Raw genomic sequence first — 25588 nt, forward strand, 5'->3', positions numbered from 1 at the left:
GGTGGAGATTACCATCATCATCAATCGTATTTATTGAGCGCTTACTATGTGCAGAGCACTGTACTGAGCGCTTGGGAAGTACAAATTGGCAACATATAGGGACGGTCCCTACCCAACAGTGGGCTCACAGTCTAAAAGGGGGAAAATCAGGACGAACGAGGGCATTTCCAATTCCAGACTTTTTTCCGAAGGCAGTGGCTTTCCGCGACGGCTAAGACAGGAGGGGGGCTACTGTGTCTTGCCTGATTGATTACCCCGCCGCTGCCCCAGCAGCTCGGCACAATCAATCAATCAATCAATCGTATTTATTGAGCGCTTACTGTGCGCAGAGCACTGGACTAAGCGCTCACGAGCTGCTTAGGGCCCAGCGCGCAGCCTATGGAAAGCGCTTCCCGGATCGCCTTATCACCATCATGGTGACAGACAAGCAGCGTGGCTCAGCGAAAAGAGCCCGGGCTTTGGAGTCCGAGGTCATGGGTTCGAATCCCGGCTCCGCCACTTGTCAGCTGGGTGACTTTGGGCAAGTCACTTCACTTCTCTGCGCCTCAGTTACCTCATCTGGAAAATGGGGATTAAGATTGTGAGCCCCCCGTGGGACAACCTGATCATCTTGTAACCTCCCCAGCGCTTAGAACAGTGCTTTGCACAGAGTAAGCGCTTAATAAATGCTATCATCGTTATTATTACTCCTCCATTAATATTAATTAATTAATAAACAATTAATATTAATGCAATGTTAATTATTATAATTAGTAATAATTAATTATTATTAGATTGTTGATGATATTATTATTGTTATCCCCCCATCTTACCTCCTTCCCTTCCCCACAGCACCTGGATATATGTATATATGCTTGTACATATTTTTTACTCTATTTATTTATTTTACTTGTACATATCTATCCTATTTATTTTATTTTGTTAGCATGTTTGGTTTTGTTCTCTGTCTCCCCCTTCTAGACTGTGAGCCCACTGTTGGGTAGGGACTGTCTCTAGATGTTGCCAACTTGGACTTCCCAAGCGCTTAGTACAGTGCTCTGCACATAGTAAGCGCTCAATAAATACGACTGATGATGATGATGATGATGATTCACCAGTTCTGCTGAAATGAACGAATCGGCATGGCCCCCCCGGAAAAGAAAGCCCCCCGATCCCATGCGGATGACCCACTCACGGTGCTCAGCTCTCCGACGGTGAGCCTGCGGAGGAGGAAGTCCGAGATGCTCTCCGACGCGGCCACAAAAGAACTCTGCAGGACGGTCCACACCTCATCTGCGCCAAACACAAACAAGCTATCAGAGGGCCCGTGCGCTCAGTACGGCGTCTGGCACGTAATAAGCGCTTAACAAACGCCCTTCTTATTGTTATCATTATAAACGCCCTGCTCGGAGCGGCCAGGCTGGGTGGGGGGAGTCCAGTCCCCGATTCCCGTTAGGCTCATTCCTAATGGGAGATGGGCACGGCTGCCCCTTGGAAACGTACCCGCAGAGTCCCAACCCGACAGCTCCCGAAAACCCTCCGTGGGTGGGTCCCAGGAAGCCCAGACCACACTTTGATAAAAGCCAGAGTCAGTCCTTCCAGGCGGGGAAACCATTAGCAAGAATAGCGCACTCCTCTCTCTTTCTTTCTTTCTCTCTCTCTCTTTCTTTCTCTCTCCTTTTTCTTTCTTTCTTTCTCTCTTTTTCTTTCTTCCTTTCTTTCTCTCTCTTTTTCTTTCTCTTTCTTTTTTTCTTTCTCTCTTTTTTTCTTTCTTTCTCTTTCTTTCTTCCTCTCTTTCGCTCTCTTTTTCTCTTTCTTTCTCTTTCTTTTTCTCTGTTTCTCTCTTTCTCTTTTTCTCCTTCTTTCTCTCTTTTTTATTTTTCTCTTTCTTTTTCTTTCCTCCTCTCTTTCTTTTTCTCTCTCTCTTTCTCTCTGTTTCTTTCGCTTTCTCTCTCTTTTTCTTTCTCTCTTTTTCTTTCTTCCTCTTTCTCTTTCTTTCTCTCTCTTTTTCTTGTTCTCTTTCTCTCTTTCTCTTTCTTTTTCTTTCTTTCTCTCTATCTCTTTTTCTCTTTCTCTTTCTTTTTCTCTTTCTCTTTCTTTCTCTTTTTCTTTCTCTTTCTCTCTTTCTTTTTCTCTCTTTTTCTTTCTTCCTCTTTCTCTTTCTCTCTTTTTCTTTCTCTCTCTCTCTTTCCTTTTCTCTTTCTTTCTCTCTCTCTCTCTTTCTTTAATGATGGCATTTATTATTATTTACTAAGCACTTACTATGTGCAAAGCACTGTTCTAAGCTCTGGGGGGGATACAAGGTGATCAGGTTGTCCCACGGGGGGCTCACAGTCTTCATCCCCATTTTACAGATGAGGGAACTGAGAAGTGAAGTGACTTGCCCAAAGTCACCCAGCTGACAATTGGTGGAGCCAGAATTTGAACCCATGACCTCTGACTCCAAAGCCCGGGCTCTTTCCACTGAGCCACGCTGCTTCTCTTTCTCTCTCCTCTCTTTCTCTTTCTTCCTTTCTCTCTCTCGCCACACACACACACACACACACACATACACACACACACACGTATGCATACAAATACACCTCCATGTTTATAGACATATAGATATGACTACATGTATGCATTTACATATACATGTATCTTCTAGACTGTGAGCCCGCAGTTGGGTAGGGACCGTCTCTATACGTTGGCAACTTGCACTTCCCAAGCGCTTAGTTCAATGCTCTGCACACAGGAAGCGCTCAATAAATACAACTACATGTATGCATTTACATATACATGTATCTTCTAGACTGTGAGCCCGCTGTTGGGTAGGGACCGTCTCTATACGTTGCCAACTTATACTTCCCAAGCACTTAGTCCACTGCTCTGCACACAGTAAGCGCTCAATAAATATGACAATGAATGAATCTAAATATCCACCCCTCCTACATATAGATATATCGATACGCATATGTAGATTCATTCAATTGTATTTATTAAGCGCTTACTGTGTGCAGAGCACTGGACTAAGCACTTGTATGTGTAGATAGATATGCACTCATTCATTCAATCGTATTTACTGAGCGCTTACTGTGTGCAGAGCACTGTACTAAGCGCTTGGGAAGTACAAGTTGGCAACATATAGAGACGGTCTCTGCCCAACAGCGGGCTCACAGTCTAGAAGGGGGAGACAGACAACAGAACAAAACATAACAAAAGAAAATAAACAGAATAAATATGTACAAGTAAAATAGAGTAATAAATATGCACAAACATATATACATAGTGACTTGAATATAGACAGCACACTCCTCTAAATGTTTATCACAACCAAAAATTGGGCAACCCAGTTTTCTGGATATGCATACGCTAGGTATCTAAGCATGGGGACTTTCCTTTTTGCACAGCAGTAGTTGCCCCAAATCAAGCAATTAATCAATGGTATTTATTCATTCATTCAATCGTATTTACTGAGCGCTTACTGTGTGCAGAGCACTGTGCTAAGCGCTTGGGAAGTCCAAGTTGGCAACATCTAGAGACGGTCCCTACCCAACAGTGGGCTCACTGTTTATAATAATAAGAAGAAGAACGGCATGCATTAAGCGGTTGCTATGTGCCGAGCACTGTTATAAGCGCTTGGGAGGCTACAAGGTATGCATATACGCCTCTTCTCAACTCGTTTTCACTTTACTTGTAAATATATTTGTTTCCCTTCCCCATTCATTCATTCATTCATTCAATCGCATTTACTGAGCGCTTCCTGTGTGCAGAGCACTGTACTAAGCGCTTGGGAAGTCCAAGTCGGCAACATATAGAGACAGTCCCTACCCAACAGTGGGCTCACAGTCTAAAAGGGGGCGACAGACAACAAAACATATTAACAAAATAAAATAAATAAACATGTACAAATAAAATAGAGTAATAAATACATACAAACATATATACATATATACAGGTGCTGTGGGGAGGGGAAGGAGGTAAGGCAGGGAGATGGGGAGGAGGATGAATGGGGATTCATTCATTCAATCGTATTTATTTATTGAGCACCTACTGTGTGCACAGCACTGTACTAAGCGCTTGGGAAGTACAGGTTGGCAACATCTAGAGACGGTCCCTACCCAACAACGGGCTCACAGTCCAGAAGGGGGAGATAATAATAATAATGAAAGCATTTATTAAGCGCTTACTATGTGCCAAGCACTGTTCTAAGAGCTGGGGAAGTTACAAGGTGATCAGATTGTCCCACGATGATCAATCAATCAATCAATCGTATTTATTGAGCGCTTACTATGTGCAGAGCACTGTACTAAGCGCTTGGGATGATGATGATGGCATTTGAGCCCACTGTTGGGTAGGGACCGTCTCTTTATGTTGCCAACTTGTACTTCCCAAGCGCTTAGTACAGTGCTCGGCCCCATTAGAGCGTCAGCTCCTTGTGGGCAGGGAATTTTGTGATTCCGAACTTCCGCTGGCCCCAGGGGCCTCTCTTTGAGGAGCCGACTCGGTGACGATGGCCGCCGCTCTCTCGAGAGGTGGGATCCCAGCTCCCCGAGCCCGCCCGGCCCCTCGCCGCCCCTCACCGTGGCGGGAGCCGGAGCCCCTGGACGAGGCCGTGCGCAGCAGTTGTCGCAGGAGCTGAAGGCAGCGGTCCGCTCGGAGCGCGGGGATGTAGGGGTTGGTCCCGAGCTTCGAGAGGACGTCCACGAGGGGCTGCAGGACCGTCCGGAGGCCGTCCGGCCCGCGGTCCTCCTTCCCGCTGTGCGGGCACAGAGACAGGCGCTGCTCTCCCGGCCGGGGGACCCGCCGGACCCCCACTCCTCCCCGGGCCGCCGGCCACTGCCGCGCCGACCCGCCCTCGGCGCCCGCCCGCCCGCTCCTCGCCGTTGTCACCGGACACGGCGTGAAGCGACACCACCCAAGGGGAAAGGGGAACTCCAGAGATCCGGGGCCTCATCGCAAATCTGAGGAAAAGTAAAGCACCGGGGGGAGGGGAGGAAAGGAAAGGGGAAAGGAAAGGAAGGGGGAAGGGAAAAGAAAGGAAAGGGGAAGGGAAAGGAAAGGAAAGGGGAAAGGAAAAGGGAAAGGAAAGGGGAAGGGAAGGAAAGGGGAAAGGGGAAAGAAAGGAAAGGGGAAAGAAAGGAAAGGGAAAAGGAAAGGGGAAGGGAAAGAAAGGACGGGGAAAGAAAAGGGGAAAGGAAAGGGGAAAGGGGAAGGAAGGGGAGGGGAAAGGAAAGGGGAAAGGGGAGGAAAGGGGAAAGGAAAAAGGGGAAGGAGAAAGGAAAGGAAAGGGGAAAGGGAGGGGAAAGGGGAAGGGAGGGGAAAGGGGAAGGGAGGGGAAAGGAGAAGGGAGGGGAAAGGAGAAGGGAGGGGAAAGGAGAAGGGAGGGGAAGGGAAAGGAAAGGAAAGGGGAAAGGAAAGGAAAGGGGAAAGGAAAGGGGAAAGGAAAAGGACAGGGGAAAGGAAAGGAAAGGGGAAAGAAAGGAAAGGGAAAAGGAAAGGGGAAGGGAAGGAAAGGACAGTGGAAAGAAAAGGGGAAAGGAAGGGAAAGGGGAAAGGGGAAGGAAGGGGAGGGGAAAGGAAAGGGGAAAGGGGAGGAAAGGGGAAAGGAAAGGGGAAAGGAAAAGGGGGAAAGGAGAAAGGAAAGGAAAGGAAAGGAAAGGAAAGGAAAGGAAAGGAAAGGAAAGGAAAGGAAAGGAGGGGAAAGGGGAAAGGAGAAGGGAGGGGAGGGGAAAGGAAAGGAAAGGGGAAAGGGGAGGGAAGGGAAGGGAAAGGGGAAAGGAGAGGGGAGGGGAGGAAATGAAAGCAAAAAGTTCCCTAGAGGTCAGACTACTCGAGGAGGAGTAGGAAGGGGAGGAGGAAAGGGGTCCAGGGCCCCTGGGTCTTCTGTCAGAGTGGCCGACCCCCTCCTCTCCCCCTGCATTCACCACCTTTAAATATCACGTTCCTCGATGCCCAGAGCTGTGCCCTGGCTGCCACCAGAGGGGCCAAACCAAAAAATTAAAAAAACAAAATGATCCAAGGAAAGATTTTTCTGTCAAGGGCCCTACGTGGGAAATCGTCAGCATTTTCAAGTGGCCACCCTAAGGCTCAGTTCCGCTCTCCACGGCGCGGCTCTGCGCAAACGCAACCCCTACAAACGGCCCTCCGGTCCTTTGCCCCGGGATCGGCCGAAACCCCGAACGTGTCTTTTCCTCCTACCTGCCTCCGCTCTTCATCCCCTCCGCGTCCGCAGCCAGGAGAACCATCGTCGCCACCAGCTTAGCCTCAAAGCAGTCCGGCACGAAGCATTTTCCTCCTGCCCGGACAAAAACCCGAGGGTTGTGCCCCACAAGCGTCGATCCACCCATCGAGGGTGCTTATTCGGACGCTCGCTGTGTGCGGAGCTCCCAGCCTAGGGGTTGGGAGAGTACCGTACGATAGTTGGTAGGCGCGATCCCTGCCCGTAGGGAGAGTCCAGTCTAGAGGGGCCGGGCTAGGCTCTCTCCCCAGCCTCGCTCTACTCCTGCGGCCCGGGACAAGGTCACGGGGTTAGCCGCCCTACCCGCCACGGGACGGCACGTCTGTCAAATGGTCTAACGTCACGCAAACCCAGCGCGTGCTTAGCGACAGACAGCCGCGCCCGTCTCGCCGCGCTTCACGGGACACGATGAGGGGATTCTGCTTCACGCTCCGTGTTGCCGGTGGATCCCTTTGGTTCCCTAGCATCAAAATTCAACCAAACTGTCATCATTTTGGACAGAATAACCGGAGACCCCCTCATTATTCCGGGACCGTCATCTTAAAACCATCTTCTTTCAGACTGTGAGCCCGCTGTTGGGTAGGGACCGTCTCTGTATGTTGCCAATTTGTACTTCCCAAGCGCCTAGTACAGTGCTCTGCACACAGTAAGAGCTCAATAAATACGATTGATGATGATCTTCCTTAAACGGGGTCCCTCTTCTCGGTCCCCGAGGGGGGTCCGGGGGGGAGGTGGAGGGGCGGCCGACCTTCGTCGCTGGGCGATTTAACGTAGTCTCGCACGAGGCTCCGCACGTAGGCGTCCAGCGACGACTCTTCCCGACCCTCGGCGCCGTTCCGGGACTTCCCGAAAGAGGCTTCGTTGACCCGCAGCCAGTCGCAGACCTGGATGGATGGCGGGGAAAAGACGCGGATTCCCCCGCTTCGTCGGGAAACGCTCCCTCTCCCCCCTACCTCCTTCCCCTTCCCACGGCACTTGTATATATTTGCACAGATTTATTACTCTATTTATTTTACTTCACTCATTCCTCGGGAAACCTCCTTCCCCTTCCCACGGCCCTTGTATATATTTGCACAGATTGATTATTTATTTTACTTCACTCATTCATTCAGTCGTATTTACTGAGCGCTCACCGTGTGCAGAGCACCGTACTAAGCGCTTGGGAAGTCCAAGCTGGCAACATCTAGAGACAGTCCCTACCCAACAGTGGGCTCACAGTCTAGAAGGGGGAGACAGAGAACAAAACCAAACAGATTAACAGAATAAAATAAATAGAATATGTACAAGTAAAATAAATACTTGTACGTATTTACTATCCTAGTTATTTTGTTAATGACGTGCACAGAGCTTTAATTCGATTTGTTCTGACGACTTTGACACCCGTCTGCGTGGTTTGTTTTGTCGTCCGTCTCCCCCGTCTAGACTGGGAGCCCGTTGTCGGGGAGGGACCGTCTCTAGATGTTGCCGACTTGGACTGCCCAAGCGCTTAGTACGGTGCTCTGCGCGCAGTAAGCGCTCAATAAATACGATTGAATGAATGAGTGAATCTTCCCCAGTGGTCAGAGACACTGGAATGAAGTGCCCGCTCCAGCGTTCATTCATTCATTCATTCAATCGTATTTATTGAGCGCTAACTGTGCGCAGAGCACTGTACTAAGCGCTTGGGAAGTCCAAGTTGGCAACATCTAGAGACGGTCCCTTCCCAACAGTGGGCTCGCTGTCCACACGAACCTAAAAGCCCTCCCGCAGGATGCCAGACGGAGCCAGCGGGGAGAAGGGGAGCCGCCCCGGCTCTCTCCCACGGCACGGGGATCCCTCCGGCCTGGAACGCCGGGAAAGCTCTATAGCCGACGCCGAGGGCCCGCGGACACCCGGAGTTTTCCGGGCGGCCGTTTCGGGAAGGTGAGGTGCTCGAGCCCAGAAATCTCCCCTCACATCTCTGAATTTGTCATCCTCGAAGGCTTGCCAAAATGACGCCTCCTAATCAATCAATCAATCGTATTTATTGAGCGCTTACTGTGTGCAGAGCACTGTACTAAGCGCTTGGGAAGTCCAAGTTGGCAACATATAGAGACAGTCCCTACCCAACAGTGGGCTTACAGTCTAAAAGAGGCTCCTAACAGCAGGTGGGGAGTGGTTGAGGGAACTTATTAAGTACACAGAGGGCCTAGATCTCTATCTTTAGTTTCTTTTAGGAGCCTAGGGGTTGTTCTTATCCGTTCCGGCGTAGGCTCATTTCTGAGAATTTAATTAGATCGCAAAATTAGCGGGTCTCCGGCAGCGTGGCCTGGAGGAAAGGGCGTCTAAGTGGGTCTCAGAGGAGCAGCCTGGGACCTCCCTCTGCCTCTGTTTCCTCATCCATTAAATGGTGGATTAGATCATTTTTATTACTATTTATTACTATTACTATTATTATTAATAATATTATTATTATTACTATTTATTACATATTTATTACTCTATTTATTTATTTATTTTACTTGTACACTTCTATCCTATTTATTTTATTTTGTTGGTATGTTTGGTTCTGTTCTGTCTCCCCCTTTTAGACTGTGAGCCCACTGTTGGGTAGGGACTGTCTCTATGTGTTGCCAATTTGTACTTCCCAAGCGCTTAGTACAGTGCTCTGCACATAGTAAGCGCTCAATAAATACGATTGATTGATTGATTGATTGATCATTTCTTTCCCGGCCTCTTAGATCTTGAGTCCCGTGGAGAACAGAAACTGGGATGGAGCCCACTGTTGGGTAGGGACTGTCTCTATATGTTGCCAACTTGTACTTCCCAAGCGCTTAGTACAGTGCTCTGCACACAGTAAGCGCTCAATAAATACGATTGATGATGATGATGATCTATCTTTGATCTGTCCCAGTGCTCAGCACAGACTTGGACTTCCCAAGCGCTTAGTCCAGTGCTCTGCACACAGTAAGCGCTCAATAAATACGATTGATGATGATGATGATGATCTATCTTTTATCTGTCCCAGTGCTCAGCACAGACTTGGACTTCCCAAGCGCTTAGTCCAGTGCTCTGCACACAGTAAGCGCTCAATAAATACGATTGATGATGATGATGATCTACCTTTTATCTGTCCCAGTGTTTAGCACAGACTTGGACTTCCCAAGCGCTTAGTCCAGTGCTCTGCACACAGTAAGCGCTCAATAAATACGATTGATGATGATGATCTTTTATCTATCCCAGTGCTTAGCACAGACTTGGACTTCCCAAGCGCTTAGTCCAGTGCTCTGCACACAGTAAGCGCTCAATAAATATGATTGAGTGAATGACTCATCATCATCATCAATCGTATTTATTGAGCGCTTACTATGTGTAGAGCACTGGACTAAGCGCTTGGGAAGGACAAGTTGGCAACATCTAGAGACAGTCCCTCCCCAACAGTGGGCTCACAGTCTAAAAGGGGGAGACGGAGAACAAAACCAGACATGCTAACAAAATAAAATAAATGAATGAATGAATGAATGAATGCGTCGCCTCCCGGTCTCACCTCGGTCCACAGCGCTGTCCCCCTGCCCAGCGACTCTTCCGGCCGGAGACACGCCAGGAATCCCGCCGCTTCCGAAAGGGCCACGGCCTCCTGGCGGAACGAGCGGAAGGGATCCCAGTCCGACGGCTGGCCCCGGAGAGGCGGGCCGAACCGCCGGGGAGCCGGACGCTTTCCGGGGCCGCGCTTCCCGTCTGCTCCCGGGAGACGACGGGACCCAATTCTAGCAGAGGCAGAATCAATCAGTCGTATTTATTGAGCGCTTACTGTGTGCGGGGCACTGGACTAAGCGCCTGGGAAGTCCAAGTTGGCAACATAGAGAGCCGGTCCCTGCCCAACTGCGGGCTCACAGTCTAGAAGGGGGAGACAGACAATAAAACAAAACATATTAACAAGATAAAATAAATACAATAGATATGTACAAGTAAAGTAAATCAATAAATAGAGTAATAACATGGGTTCAAATCCCGGCTCCGCCGCTCGTCAGCTGGGTGACTTTGGGCAAGTCACTTCGCTTCTCTGGGCCTCAGTTACCTCATCTGTAAAATGGGGGTTAAAACAGTGAGCCCCCTGTGGGACAACCTGATCACCTTGTAACCTTAAAAACAGTGCTTTGCACATAGTAAGCGCTTAACAAATGCCGTTATTATTATTATTCTCTGGGCCTCAGTGACCTCATCTGGAAAATGGGCATGAAGACTGTGAGCCCCCTGTGGGACAACTTGATCACCTTGTAACCTTCCCAGCGCTTAGAAGAGTGCTTTGCACATAGTAAGCGCTTAACAAATGCCATCATTATTATTATTCTCTGGGCCTCAGTGACCTCATCTGGAAAATGGGAATGAAGACTGGGAGCCCCCTGTGGGACAACTTGATTGTCTTGTAACCTTCCCCAGCGCTTAGAACAGTGTTTTCCATACAGTAAGCGCTTAACAAATACCATCATTATTATTATTCCCTGGGCCTCAGTGACCTCATCTGGAAAATGGGGATGAAGACTGTGAGCCCCCTGTGGGACAACTTGATCGCCTTGTAACCTTCCCAGCGCTTAGAACAGTGCTTTGCACATAGTAAGCGCTTAACAAATGCCGTCATTATTATTATTATTCTCTGGGCCTCAGTGACCTCATCTGGAAAATGGGGATGAAGACTGTGAGCCCCGTGGGACAACTTGATCGCCTTGTAACCTTCCCCAGCGCTTAGAACAGTGTTCTCCATACGGTAAGCGCTTAACAAATACCATTATTATTATTATTCTCTGGGCCTCAGTGACCTCATCTGGAAAATGGGGATGAAGACTGTAAGCCCCCTGTGGGACAACTTGATCGCCTTGTAACCTCCCCAGCGCTTAGAACAGTGTTTTCCATACAGTAAGCGCTTAACAAATACCATCATTATTATTATTCTCTGGGCCTCAGTGACCTCATCTGGAAAATGGGGATGAAGACTGTGAGCCCCCTGTGGGACAACTTGATCGCCCTGTAACCTCCCCAGCGCTTAGAACAGTGCTTTGCACATAGTAAGCGCTTAACAAATACCATCATTATTATTATCCTCTGGGCCTCAGTGACCTCATCTGCAAAATGGGGATGAAGACTGTGAGCCCCCTGTGGGACAACCTGATCGCCTTGTAACCTCCCCAGCGCTTAGAACAGTGCTCTGCACATGGTAAGCGCTTAATAAGTGCCATCACTATTATTATTAGTAGTAGTAGTAGTACATAGGAAGAATGGACAGAAGCAGCGGGGCTCGGTGGGAAGAGCCTGGGCTTCGGAGGCAGAGGTCATGGGTTCGAATCCCGGCTCCGCCACCTGTCTGCTGTGTGACCGTGGGCAAGTCACTTCACTTCTCTGAGCCTCAGTTCCCTCATCTGGAAAATGGGGATTAAGACTGGGAGCCCCAAGTGGGACAACTTGATCACCTTGTATCCCCTCCCCAGCGCTTAGAACAGTGCTTGGCACATAGTAAGTGCTTAACAAATGCCATTATTATTATTATTATTATTAGAAGTAGTAGTAGTAGTAGTAGTAGTAGTAGTAGTAGTAGTAGTAGTAGTAGTAATTGGCCCCGGACTCCTTTCCAGCGGCAGGACGGAGGGAGGGAGGGAGGGTGGGTCTATCCCCTCAACTTCAAAATCTCCCTCCCGGCGGCCCGAAAGCCTCGGAAGGGAGACGCCACCGCTGCCTCGGTCTCCCCGGGGATGGTCAGGGCTCTCCGGACGGCTTCCCGGGGAAGGCCGCCCTCGCTAAGATGTACTTAGAGAAGCAGCGTGGCTCAGTGGAAAGAGCCCGGGCTTTGGAGTCAGAGGTTATGGGTTCAAATCCCGGCTCCGCCAACTGTCAGCTGTGGGACTTTGGGCCAGTCACTTCACTTCTCTGGGCCTCGGTTACCTCATCTGGAAAATTGGGATTAAGACTGTGAGCCCCAAGTGGGACAACCTGATCACTTTGTATCCTCCCCAGTGCTTAGAACAGTGCTTGGCACATAGTAAGTGCTTAACAAATGCCATCGTTATTAATAAATACGATTGAATGAATGAATGAATGAACTTAACTTCTCTGAGCCTCAGTTCCCTCATCTGTAAAATGGGGATCAAGACTGTGAGCCCCAAGTGGGCCAACCTGATCACCCTGCATCCTCCCCAGCGCTTAGAACAGTGCTTGGCACAAAGTAAGCGCTTAACAAATGCCATCATTATTAATACATACGATTGAATGAATGAATGAATGAACTTAACTTCCCTGAGCCTCAGTTCCCTCATCTGTAAAACAGGGATTAAGACTGTGAGCCCCAGGTGGGACAACCTGATCACCTTGCATCCTCCCCAGTGCTTAGAACAGTGCTTGGCACACAGTAAGCGCTTAACAAATGCCATCATTATTAATAAATACGATTGAATGAATGAATGAACGAACGAACTTAACTTCCCTGAGCCTCAGTTCCCTCATCTGTAAAACGGGGATTAAGACTGTGAGCCCCAAGTGGGCCAACCTGATCACCCTGCATCCTCCCCAGCGCTTAGAACAGTGCTTGGCACATAGTAAGCGCTTAACAAATGCCATCATTATTAATAAATACGATTGAATGAACGAACTTAACTTCCCCGAGCCTCAGTTCCCTCATCTGTAAAACGGGGATTAAGACTGTGAGCCCCACGTGGGCCAACCTGATCACCTCGCATCCTCCCCAGCGCTGAGAATGGTGCTTTGCAGGGAGTAAGCGCTTAACAAATGCCATCATTATTAATAAAAACGATTGAACGAATGAATGAATGAACGAACTTAACTTCCCCGAGCCTCAGCTCCCTCATCTGTAAAACGGGGATTAAGACTGTGAGCCCCACGTGGGACAACCTGATCACCTCGCATCCTCCCCAGCGCTGAGAACGGTGCTTTGCACATAGTAAGCGCTTAACAAATGCCATCATTATTAATAAATATGAATGAATGAACGAACTTAACTTCCCTGAGCCTCAGTTCCCTCATCTGTAAAACGGGGATTAAGACTGTGAGCCCCACGTGGGCCAACCTGATCACCTCGCATCCTCCCCAGCGCTGAGAACGGTGCTTGGCACGGAGTAAGCGCTTAACAAATGCCATCATTATTAATAAATATGAATGAATGAATGAACTTAACTTCCCCGAGCCTCAGCTCCCTCATCTGTAAAACGGGGATTAAGACTGTGAGCCCCAGGTGGGCCAACCTGATCACCTCGCATCCTCCCCAGCGCTGAGAACGGTGCTTTGCACGGAGTAAGCGCTTAACAAATGCCATCATTATTAATAAATATGAATGAATGAACGAACTTAACTTCCCCGAGCCTCAGCTCCCTCATCTGTAAAACGGGGATTAAGACAGTGAGCCCCACGTGGGACAACCTGATCACCTTGCATCCTCCCCAGCGCTTAGAACAGTGCTTGGCACACAGTAAGCGCTTAACAAATGCCATCATTATTAATAAATACGATTGAATGAATGAACGAACTTAACTTCCCTGAGCCTCAGTTCCCTCGTCTGCAAAACAGGGATTAAGACTGTGAGCCCCAGGTGGGCCAACCTGATCACCTTGTATCCTCCCCAGCGCTTAGAACGGTGCTTGGCACATAGTAAGCGCTTAACAAATGCCATCATTATTAATAAATATGAATGAATGAACGAACTTAACTTCCCCGAGCCTCAGCTCCCTCATCTGTAAAACGGGGATTAAGACTGTGAGCCCCAGGTGGGCCAACCTGATCACCTTGCATCCTCCCCAGCGCTGAGAATGGTGCTTGGCACGGAGTAAGCGCTTAACAAATGCCATCACTATTAATAAATACGATTGAATGAATGAATGAACTTAACTTCCCCGAGCCTCAGTTCCCTCATCTGTAAAACGGGGATTAAGACTGTGAGCCCCACGTGGGCCAACCTGATCACCTCGCATCCTCCCCAGCGCTGAGAACGGTGCTTGGCACGGAGTAAGCGCTTAACAAATGCCATCATTAATAAATACGACTGAACGAATGAATGAATGACGTTAACTTCTCCGAGCCTCAGTCACCCAGGCCTCAAGAGTCCTCAGAGATTGTCCCGGAGCGGAGGCTCCCGACCGCTGGCTTTCAGGCGGTCCGGCCGCTCTCTCTTCGTCCCCCGCCACCCCCCAGCTCGGGCTCTTCCCTCCTCTCGCCCCCGCTGCGCCAACCTCCCGCTCGCCCGCCTCCCGGACCGTCCGTCCCCCCACCCCGGGGTGACATCCGCTCGTCCCCGGGTCCACCCGGGCCGGCGAGGGAACCCCGAGCGGGCCGTCCGGGGACGTGAGGACCACCCCATCCGTCCGCCCCCCTCCACTCACCACATCCACCAAGCGCAGGGCGGCCTGCAGGAGATAGGCCTGGGCGGCGCCCCGCAGAAGGACCTGGTGGGTCACCATCGTGCGCCGCAGCACCTCCCTGCAACACGCAGAGACGCCCCTCAGGACGGAGGCCGGGCCCTCCCGCCCCACGGACGGGCCCGGCGGCCCCCAGCCGGACCCCCGGGGGGGAGACGGGACGGTCACCTGAGGGCCCGGAGGCCTTCCGCCCCCAGGACGCGAGTCCGCGGGATGTGCGCCAGGGCCTTGGAGAAGAAGACGACGGGGACGGCACACCAGTGCCTGGTGCCCATCTTCTCGATGAACCGCAGCAGGAAGCTCCCTGAAACCAGATCCGTCGGGGTGGGAAAAAGTGCCCACTTTCCCGGTCACTTGGAAATATCCCGTCTCGGAAAAGCTGCCGAGAAACCGGTCGGGGGCTGAAAAGTTTGGGGAGCTTTGGGGGGGGGGGGGGATCATCTTCCCGACAGGTACGCGAACTGAAGCCAGCTACCTTGCGAGGGACGGGCCTCGGATCGGCCGGACAGACGCAATTCCGGGGACCACGGGTGCGCTGACACTTACTCTTGGCCTTTTCTTCCGGGAGGTGTGAGACGTAGGTGGCCAGGAAGCCCTGCAGCTTCATCCCGACCGGAGGGCAGCTGCCGCTCGGCTGGCCCGGGGACCTGCTCGGCGTGGGAGGGGAGAGGCCGGGGAAGGCCAATGTCAGGGTCGCCACCGCTCAGCTGCCCGCCCGGCTTGGCTCCCCAGGCCGAAGGCGACAGCCGGATGGATGGCGGCGGCCCCTCGGGCCGTCACACCGGAGCCCCCACATCCGTCTGACCCCTCTCTCCTTCATTCAAGCGCTTAGTACAGTGCTCTGCACACAGTAAGTGCTCAATAAATACGATTGAATGAATAGTGTAGCCGGAGGATTCACCCCCGACCCAAGACGGGACGTCAGCTGGAGAGCTCGGGCGCGGCCCCGGCCCCCCCAAGTGATCCACCCCCTCAGACATCCACCAAAGGCTTTATCGTGCCTCGTTATGCAATAAAACAGATTAAATTCGAAGCGGCGGAATAGCAGCAGGAATTACTCCGACCGTAGCGGTTAACTGTTAACATCCAGAAGTCACCTTTCCCCTCTCGGCGCTTCCGCCGCCGACGTCATCATCATCATCCCATCTCCTGATTACCAGCAAGTCTGCATGTTTTAGTCAGTGGGATTTTTCTGCATGATTCGTGGTCTTGTCTTTTAGACTGTAAGCGCCTTGTGGTCAGGGAATGTGTCTGTTGTATTCTCCTAAGTGCTTACTACAATGCTCTGCACACAGTAAGTGCTCAATAAATACCGTTGATTGTGTCAGAGTTTGAGGTGAAGCCAGGTTTTTATAAATTAAAAAAAATTCAAAGGGAGGAGCTTTTTATTTTATGCCTTTTTAATTTAAAGTCAGTTGGTGGAGTTACATATCTGTACATATTTATTACTCTATTTATTTTACTTGTACATATCTATTCTATTTATTTTATTTTGTTAGTATGTTTGGTTTTGTTCTCTGTCTCCCCTTTTAGACTGTGAGCCCGCTGTTGGGTAGGGACTGTCCCTATATGTTGCCAATTTGGACTTCCCAAGCGCTTAGTCCAGTGCTCTGCACATAGTAAGCACTCAATAAATGCGATTGATGATGATGATGATCATCATCATCAATCGTATTTATTGAGCGCTAAGCGCTTGGGTTATCTGTTAATTGATCACGTCGGAGGACTGGGGAACCGAGGGCATCTCACGATAAATGCGTCTTCCAACCCTTACGGAAACCAGAAAGCGGTTCCGCGGGCTTTATAGCCCTCGGCAGCTGGCTAATTGCTTCGGCGGATGATTCTCCGGTAATGAGTCGTTTGAAAACTACAAAATAACTGGCACGTTGAGCTCTGCCGTGCTCTTCCTACTGAATCAAACCGAATGGCAGCGTCGCTTGGACTCAACCCCCTGAAAAGACGACGGGAACCGATACTAATTGGGTTTGTGGAAACTACAAAATAACTGGCACGTCGAGCTCTGCCGTGCTCTTCCTATTGAATCAAACCGAATGGCAGCGTTGCCTGGACTCATCCCCCTGAAAAGACGACGGGAACCGATACTAATTGGGTTTGTGGAAACTACAAAATAACTGGCACGTCGAGCTTTGCCGTGCTCTTCCTACTGAATCAAACCGAATGGCAGCGTCGCTTGGACTCAACCCCCTGAAAAGACGACGGGAACCGATACTACTTGGGTTTGTGGAAACTACAAAATAACTGGCACGTCGAGCTTTGCCGTGCTCTTCCTATTGAATCAAACCGAATGGCAGCGTCGCTTGGACTCATCCCCCTGAAAAGACGACGGGAACCGATACTACTTGAGTTTGTGGAAACTACAAAATAACTGGCACGTCGAGCTCTGCCGTGGTCTTCCTATTGAATCAAACCGAATGGCAGCGTCGCTTGGACTCAACCCCCTGAAAAGACGACGTGAACTGGTACTAATTTGGGTTTGTGAGAGTCAACGGAGAAATGGAGGAGTCTTTCCGGGAGAGAGAGACCGGACACCCCAGCTGGGCAGCCTCACCGGCTGAGCCCCTCGCTCCCCGGCAGGCCCAGTTTTAGACGACGACCCCAGGCCGGCCGGTTATCGCGCTTCGGCCGCGGCCGGGCGTCAGGGGCGACAATGGAGACGGCTTACCTGCTATAGAGGGAGCTTTCGGAGAGGGCGTCCATCAGCGGGCCGATGATGAACTAGAAAGAAAACGGGGGAAGAGGCACGCTCGCTCCGCCCGGGAAGGATCCGTGGCAAGGCTGCTTGGCTGGAGAGGGGAGGCGGGCGGGCCGGCGGACGTGCCCCTTACCTCGGAGAAGTCCGGAGCGCTGGGAAGGCCTTCCCCTCCCCACAGCTCCAGGAAGTGCGTCACCCCTTCGCCGGCCAGGGTCTTGTTCTCGCTCTGAAGCAGGCGTTGGTAAACGCACAGGTGCCACGACGGGTGGATCAGCCAGCGGGCTGCGGAGCGGGGAGCCCGGCTTCAGCGTCGCGAGACGTAGCCGTGGGCACCATCCCCGCGGCCCCCCGTTCCCAACCAGTGTCTCCGGCCGGTCGTTTTCCCAAACCCACCCTGCCAACGTCCCGCCCTGGGAGTAGCTTGGAAGGCAGCGCCCGCCCTCCGGGAGAATCCCGGGCCTCGGAAAGAATCCAAGGAAGAGAGAGCACGGCCAGGGAGGGGCTGACAACCGGCTTCAAACCGCTCCCACCTCAATCCACCTATTTTCAACCTGCCCCCGGTGCGGTTCCCTCCCGCCCCCCACCCTCCCCGCCACTTTCTGGATGAAAGAGCCAAACGGGGCATTAAGAGGCCCGGAGGGCAGGGCCGGCCATCCCCGGGATCGTTGGCGGGGGGCGGTGGGTCACGGGGGCAAAGGTGGACGGAGAAAATCCGACGGCCAGCGGAGCCAAAGACAATTCCCACGAAAACAATCGCAGAAAGAAACGCCTCTGTGGGAAGGGAGCCCTTACTTCTTCCCTCGGCCAGGGCGTACTCGAACAGACTGTTCAGCTTTGGCAAGACGGGTTTTATAACGTGGATCTGAAAATTCAAAGGCAGGAAAAAAAAAAAAGGGGGTCGGGGAATTGGCGAAGAAAGTCCTTCCCCAACCCGGAGGCCGTCCTCAGGAGCCCAGGCTCTGTAGTTTCTGATGTCCGCCCGCGGACGATCGGAGAGCCCTTTTGTCCCGCCATCCACCCCCGGCCCACATCATCCCCCGGGCCTGGAATGCCCCCAATCCCTCTGCCCACCCGCCAAGCTCGCTCTCTTCCTCCCTTCAAGGCCCTGCTGAGAGCTCACCTCCTCCAGGAGGCCTTCCCAGACTGAGCCCCTTCCTTCCTCTCCCCCTCGTCCCCCTCTCCATCCCCCCATCTTACCTCCTTCCCTTCCCCACAGCACCTGTATATATGTTTGTACATATTACTCTATTTATTTTACTTGTACATATCTATTCTATTCTATTTTATTTTGTTAGTATGTTTGGTTTTGTTCTCTGTCTCCCCCTTTTAGACTGTGAGCCCACTGTTGGGTAGGGACTGTCTCTATACATTGCCAATTTGTACTTCCCAAGCGCTTAGTACAGTGCTCTGCACCTAGTAAGCGCTCAATAAATACGATTGATGATGATGATGATTTCATCGGATCGCCGGCTCCTTCCGGGCGCTCAGTACAGTAGGCCGCACCGCGGACGCCCCTTTGGTCCCGCTACTCTCCCAGATGGAGAGCGTCCCGGCCCCGGAGCAACTGAACCACGTTCCCGCTGAGAAGCGCGCGGCCTAGGAAGAAGAGGGCCTGGGTTCTAGTCCCGGCTCTGCCGCTTGCTGGCTGCGTGACCGTGGACAAATCGCTTCTCCGTGCCTCGGTTTCCTCATCTGAATAACAGGGATACGATATCTAGCCTCTCTCCTACTTAGCCTGTGAACCCTTTGTGGGGCAGGGACTATAAACTGACCTGATTATCTTCTATCTGCCCCACTGCTTAGTACAGTGCTCGGCACGTAGTGAGCCCTCAAAATAAAAATGGTTACTATTAAAGCCCCCTCCTTCCTCTCCCCCTCCTCATCCCCCCGACTGTGAGCCCACTGTTGGGCAGGGACCGTCTCTATATGTCGCCAACTTGTACTTCCCAAGCGCTTAGTCCAGTGTTCTGCACACAGTAAGCGCTCAATAAATACGATTGATTGATTGATTACCTCCTTCCCCTCCCCACAGCACCTGTATATATGTTTGTACATATTTATTACCCTATTTATTTTACTTGTACATATTTATTCTATTTATTTTATTTTTTTAACCTGTTCTGTTTTGTTGTCCGTCTCCCCCTTCTAGACCGTGAGCCCACTGTTGGGTAGGGACCGTCTCTATATGTCGCCAACTTGTACTTCCCAAGCGCTTAGTCCAGTGCTCTGCACACAGTAAGCGCTCAATAAATACGATTGATTGATTGATTACCTCCTTCCCCTCCCCACAGCACCTGTATATATGTTTGTACATATTTATTACCCTATTTATTTTACTTGTACATATTTAATCTATTTATTTTATTTTGTTAACGTGTTTTGTTTCATTGTCTGTCTCCCCTTTCTAGACTGTGAGCCCGCTGTCGGGTAGGGCCCGTCTCTAGATGTTGCCAACTTGGACTTCCCAAGTGCTTAGTCCAATCAATCAATCAATCGTCTTTATTGGGCGCTTACTGTGTGCGGAGCACTGGACTGGTCCAGTGCTCCGCACACAGTAAGCGCCCAATAAATGCGACTGAATGAACATTAACACACCGAGCCACACTTGCTAAACTGAGCTGCGGATGGGATGCCGCGTCACAAGGCAACATCATCATCATCATCAATCGTATTTACTGAGCGCTTACTGTGTGCAGAGCACTGTACTAAGCGCTTGGGAAGTACAAATTGGCAACACATAGAGACAGTCCCTACCCAACAGTGGGCTCCCAGCCTAAAAGGGGCAACGAGACAGAACCACGTGAAACGAACGGGATCCTTGAATTTGAAATTTTCCCCCTTTCAAAATATTTCATCATCATCATCATCAATCGTATTTATTGAGCGCTTACTATGTGCAGAGCACTGTACTAAGCGCATGGGAAGTACAAATTGGCACCATCTAGAGACAGTCCCTACCCAACAGTGGGCTCACAGTCTAAAAGGGGGAGACAGAGAACAAAACCAAACAGACTAACAAAATAAAATAAATAGAATAGATAGGGACAAATAAATTAAATAAATAGAGTAAAAAAAATATGTACAAACATATATACAGGTGCTGTGGGGAAGGGAGGGAGGTAAGATGGGGGGATGGAGAGGGGGACGAGGGACTGACCCCCGTCTTCCCCGGACGACGTCGCTGAGGCGCCTTGGGATCGCTCACCTGATTTCCTTCCAGGGTCTCCAAGATTAACACGAAGTTTTCCCAGAACTTGAGGAGCAGCTCCTTTTTCTGCTCGGACCACCAGAAGAGGCTGGGCTCTACCTCCATAAAAAGGAAAGAAAAATCATCCCGTCACCTCTCCTCATCCCCAAACCCAGCTCGTCCCCACGAATAACGTCACCCTACAAACGGCGCAGACCCGGAGGCGAAATCCTCGCTCGTGGAAAACCACCCCGCCGTCCCCAGAGCAAGACTCGGCCGCTCGCCATCGTCCTCAACAGAGGCAGTGTGGCCTAGTGGAAAGAGCCCGGGTGCCAGAGGACCTGGGTTCTAATCCCGGCTCCGCCGCGTGCCTGCCACGTGGCCCTGGGCAAGTCCCTTGGCTTCTATTTTACTTGTACATATCCTTTTAGACTGTGAGCCCACTGTTGGGTAGGGACTGTCTCTATATGTTGCCAACTTGTACTTCCCAAGCGCTTAGTCCAGTGCTCTGCACACAGTAAGCGCTTAATAAATACGATTGACTGATTGATATCTAGTCTATTTATTTTATTTTGTTAATATGTTTTGTTCTGTCTCCCCCTTGTAGACCGTGAGCCCACTGTTGGGTAGGGACTGTCTCTAGATGTTGCCAACTTGGACTTCCCAAGCGCTTAGTACAGTGCTCTGCACACAGTAAGCGCTTAATACGACTGACTGATTGATATCTAGTCTATTTATTTTACTTTGTTAATATGTTTTGTTTTGTTCTCTGTCTTCCCCTTCTAGACCGTGAGCCCACTGTTGGGTAGGGACTGTCTCTAGATGTTGCCAACTTGGACTTCCCAAGCGCTTAGTACAGTGCTCTGCACACAGTAAGCGCTTAATAAATACGATTGATTGATTGATATCTAGTCTATTTATTTGACTTTGTTAATATGTTTTGTTTTGTTCTCTGTCTCCCCCTTCTAGACCATGAGCCCACTGTTGGGTAGGGACTGTCTCTATATGTTGCCAATTTGGACTTCCCAAGCGCTTAGTACAGTGCTCTGCACACAGTAAGCGCTCAATAAATATGATTGATTCTCTGGGCCTCAGTTGCTTCCTCTGCAAAATGGGGATTCAATCCCTGTTCTCCCTCCTCCTTGGACACTGAGCCCCTTGCGGGGCTGCGGGGCGGGCTGATCAATCAATCAATCATATTTATTGAGTGCTTACTGTGTGCAGAGCACTGTACTAAGCGCTTGGGAAGTACAAGTTGGCAAGATATAGAGACAGTCCCTACCCAACAGTGGGCTCTTGTCTACCCCAACGCTTAGCCCAGTGTCTCGGCTAAAAAGGAGCACCCTGGCCCGGTGGCAAAACTGTGGGTTTGGGAGTCGGGGGTCGTGGGTTCTAATCCCGCCTCTGCCCCTTGTCTGCTGGGTGACCTTTGGACGAGTCACTTCTCTTGGTGCCTTAGTCACCTCGTCTGTAAAATGGGGACTGAGACCGTGAGCCCCATGGGGGACAGGGACTGTGTCCAACCCGATTACCCTGTATCGGCCCCAGCGCTTAGAACGGTGCTTGGCACATAATAAGCGCTTAACAAACACCATCCTGATTATTATTATTGGCACGGAGCGGGAAGAGCCCGGACTCGGGAGTCCGGGGATGTGGGTCTGCCCCTTGTCTGCTCCTTGGGCGAGCCACTTCTCTGGGCCTCGGTTCCCTCATCTTCAAAATGGGGCTGAAGCCTGTGAGCCCCAGGTGGGACAACCTAACGACCTTGGATCTACCCTGGCGCTCAGGGCAGCGCTGGGCACCTAGTAAGCGCCTAAGGAGCCCCCTCCCGTTATGATGAGCGGCACCGTTACGAACAGCGTGGCGTTGTGGGACGCCCCGGCCCATGCCTGGGGTGTGTGTGTGTGTGTGTGTGTATGTGTCAGGGGGTGAGTGGCGACGCACCGGTCGGGGGTCCGGGGGGTCCGGGGTGGGCGGCCTGGGCGGAGAGGCGCACGGCCCTGTGCAGGAGGGCGCGGGCCCTGTGGCGGGTGCGTCCGTCGTGGGCGAGGGTGAGGCCGGCCTGCACGGTCAGCCAGAAGGGGCGGCGGGGCCGGGGGTCCGGGCCCGCCAGGGGCGGCGCGGGGGGCAGCGGGCCGTCGGCCAGGGCGCTCAGCACCGGCAGGGTCTGGGCCGGGGCGGTGGGGGGCTCGTCCCCCGGCAGGAGCCCGGACCAGGCCGCTGTGCTAACGCCCGACAGGGCCCTCGGTGCGGCCCCGGCCTCGTCCTCCTGTGCCATGTTCTCCCGTACTAGGTCATCTGGTGCCCGGTCCTTCGGTGCCCGATCTCCCAGCACTCGGCCCTCCTGGGCCCAGTCCTCCAGCACTCGGTCGTCCGGAGCCCGGTTGTCCGGTGCCCAGTCCTTCGGTGCCCGATCTCCCAGCACTCGGTCCTCCTGGGCCCAGTCCTCCAGCACTCGGTCGTCCGGTGTCCAGTTGCCCGGTGCCCAGTCCTTCGGTGCCCGATCTCCCAGCACTCGGTCCTCCTGTGCCCGGTCCGCCGGCACTCGGTCCTTCGGTGCCCAGTCCTCCAGCACTCGGTCCTTCGGTGTCCAGTCGTTCGATGCCCAGTCCTCCAGCACTCGGTCGTCCGGTGTCCAGTTGCCCGGTGCCCAATCCTCCTGTGCCCGGTCCTCCAGCACTCGGTCCTTCGGTGCCCAGGCCTCCAGCACTCGGTCCTTCGGTGTCCAGTCGTTCGATGCCCAGTCCTCCAGCACTCGGTCGTCCGGTATCCAGTTGTCCAGTGCCCGGTCCTTCGGTGCCCGATCTCCCAGCAGTTGGTCCTTTGGTGCCCAGGCCTCCAGCACTCGGTCCTTCGGTGCCCAGTCCCCCAGGACTCGGTGGTCCGGTGCCCGGGCCTCCAGCCCTCGGTCCTTCAGAGCCTGGCCCTCCTGTACCCGGTGGTTGTCCGGTGTCCGGTCCTCCTGTACCCGGTGGTTGTCCGGCACCCGGTCCTCCTGTGCCCGGTGGTTGTCCGGCACCCGGTCCTCCTGTGCCCGGTGGTTGTCCGGCACCCGGTCCTCCTGTGCCCGGTGGTTGTCCGGTGTTCGGCCCTTCGGTGCCCGGTCTCCCAGTACCCTATTCTCCGGTGTCCGGTCCTCCTGTGCGCGGTGGTTGTCCGGTGCCCGGTCCCCCAGTACCCAGTTCTCCGGTGCCCGGTCCTCCTGTGCCCGGTGGCTGTCCGGTGCCCGGTCCTCCTGTGCCCGGTGGTCGTCCGTTGTCCGGTCCTCCGGTGCCCGTCGGTCCTCCGGTGCCCGGTGGTCCACGCGTCCGTCCATCCCTTCCGCTGCCCGCGCCGCGCACGAGGACACGTCGTACGTCGCCCCGCCCCACGCACGCCGACGCCAACCGGCCAATGGGAGCCCGGCGCCGCCGCCTGGCCCCGCCCCCCGACCAATGGGAGGCCCGAATCGCCGCTTGGCTCCGCCCCCGACCCGCGGCGTTCGCCCCTCCGCCTCCTGGCCAATGGGAGCTCTGCGCCGCCACATGGCCCCTCCCCCTGGCCAATGGGAGGCCAGAACCGACGCTTGGCTCCGCCCCCGATCCGTGACGCGAGCTCCCCCCGCCTCCTGGCCAATGGAAGCCCGGCGCCGCCGCCTGGCCCCGCCCCCTGACCAATAGGAGGCCCGAAACGCCCGCCCCCCGCCCAGGCCCAAATTGGAGGCCTGCACCACCGCCTCCTGGCCAATGGAAGCCCTGCGCCGCCGCCTGGCCCCGCCCCCGACCAATGGGAGGCCCGAACCGACGCCTGACTCCGCCCCCGGCTCGCGCCATCATTCATTCATTCATTCATTCATTCATTCATTCATTCATTCAATCGTATTTATTCAGCGCTTACTGTGTGCAGAGCACCGGACTAAGCGCTTGGGAAGTCCTAGTCGGCAACATCTAGAAACGGTCCCTACCCAACAGCGGGCCCCCAGTCTAGAAGGGGGAGACAGACAACAAAACATATTAAGAAAATAAATAGAATAGTTAAATATGTACAAGTAAAATAAATAGAGTAATAAATATGTACAAACATATATACGGGGGCTGTGGGGAGGGGAAAGAGGCAAGGCGGGGGGGATGAGGAGGGGGGCCCCCCTCCTTGCGCCACCACCTGGCACCGCCCCCTGACCAATGGGAGACCTGAATGACCAACTGGTTCCGCCCCGGCGACGTCCGCCCCCTGGCCAATGGGAGCCCTGCAACACAGCCCCCTGGCCAATGGGAGCCCTGTACTTCCGCCTGGCCCCGCCCCCTGACCAATGGGAGGCCCAAGCGACCTGCTGACTCCATTCAGGCCCCCCCCCCGCCTCCTGGCCCAATGGGAATCCGGCGCCGCCGCCTGGCCCCGCCCCCTGAGCAATGGGAGACGTGAACGACCAACCGGCTCCGCCCCGGCGCCGTCCGCCCCTGGCCAATGGGAACCCTGCACCGCCGCCTAGCCACACCCCCTGGCCAATGGGAGGCCCGAGCCGCCGCTTGGCTCCTCCCCTCTCCGCCTCCTGACCAATGGGAGCCCTGCGCCACCGCCCCCTGGCCAATGGGAGCCCTGCGTTTCCGCCTTCTTCCCCCCCCCCCCGGCCAATGGGAGGCCCGAACTGCCGCTTGGCTCCGCCCCTGTCCACCTCCTGGCCAATGGGAGCCACGTGCCCCCCAACCTCTGGCCAATGGGAGCCCTGCGCTTCCGCCTGGCTCCGCCTCCCGACCAATGGGAGGCCCGAGCGACCTGCTGGCTCCGCTCAGGCCGCCCCCCGGCCAATGGAACCCTGCACCGCCGCCTGGCCCCGCCCCCTGACCAATGGGAGCCCCGAGCCGCCGCTTGGCTTCGCCCCCGTCCGCCTCCTGACCAATGGGAGCCCTGCGCCACCGCCCCCTGACCAATGGGAACCTTGTGCTTCCGCCTTTTCCCCCCCCCTCCGACCAATGGGAGGCCCGAGCCGCACCTTGGCTCCGCCCCCGTCCGCCTCCTGGCCAATGGGAGCTCTGCACCGCCGCCTCCTGGCCACCGGGAGACCTGCACCGTGACGGCCCGCGCTCCAGGCTGCCCAACAGCCGCCGCCTCTGGGCTGGGAATGGGGAAACCAATCAATC

General features: G+C 53.2%; 1 protein-coding gene across 1 annotated transcript in view; it reads right to left on the minus strand.

Moving 5' to 3' along the window:
• Positions 1-23997, minus strand: part of TARBP1 (TAR (HIV-1) RNA binding protein 1) — a 55642-nt gene extending 31645 nt beyond the window's left edge. Inside the window, exons 1-13 of the mRNA XM_038761398.1 lie at positions 22416-23997; positions 20490-20587; positions 18077-18146; positions 17418-17566; positions 17255-17307; positions 15118-15218; positions 14740-14875; positions 14536-14632; positions 9705-9794; positions 6948-7083; positions 6160-6256; positions 4542-4717; positions 1175-1272 (exon numbers count right to left, since the gene is read on the minus strand). Of these exons, the coding sequence (XP_038617326.1) occupies positions 1175-1272; positions 4542-4717; positions 6160-6256; positions 6948-7083; positions 9705-9794; positions 14536-14632; positions 14740-14875; positions 15118-15218; positions 17255-17307; positions 17418-17566; positions 18077-18146; positions 20490-20587; positions 22416-23997 (2883 nt within the window). The remainder of the gene's footprint in view (positions 1-1174; positions 1273-4541; positions 4718-6159; positions 6257-6947; positions 7084-9704; positions 9795-14535; positions 14633-14739; positions 14876-15117; positions 15219-17254; positions 17308-17417; positions 17567-18076; positions 18147-20489; positions 20588-22415) is intronic.
• Between the last annotated feature and the right edge of the window lie 1591 nt (positions 23998-25588).

Source organism: Tachyglossus aculeatus, chromosome 19, assembly GCF_015852505.1.
Source record: "Tachyglossus aculeatus isolate mTacAcu1 chromosome 19, mTacAcu1.pri, whole genome shotgun sequence".
NCBI classification, from domain to species: Eukaryota; Metazoa; Chordata; class Mammalia; order Monotremata; family Tachyglossidae; genus Tachyglossus; species Tachyglossus aculeatus.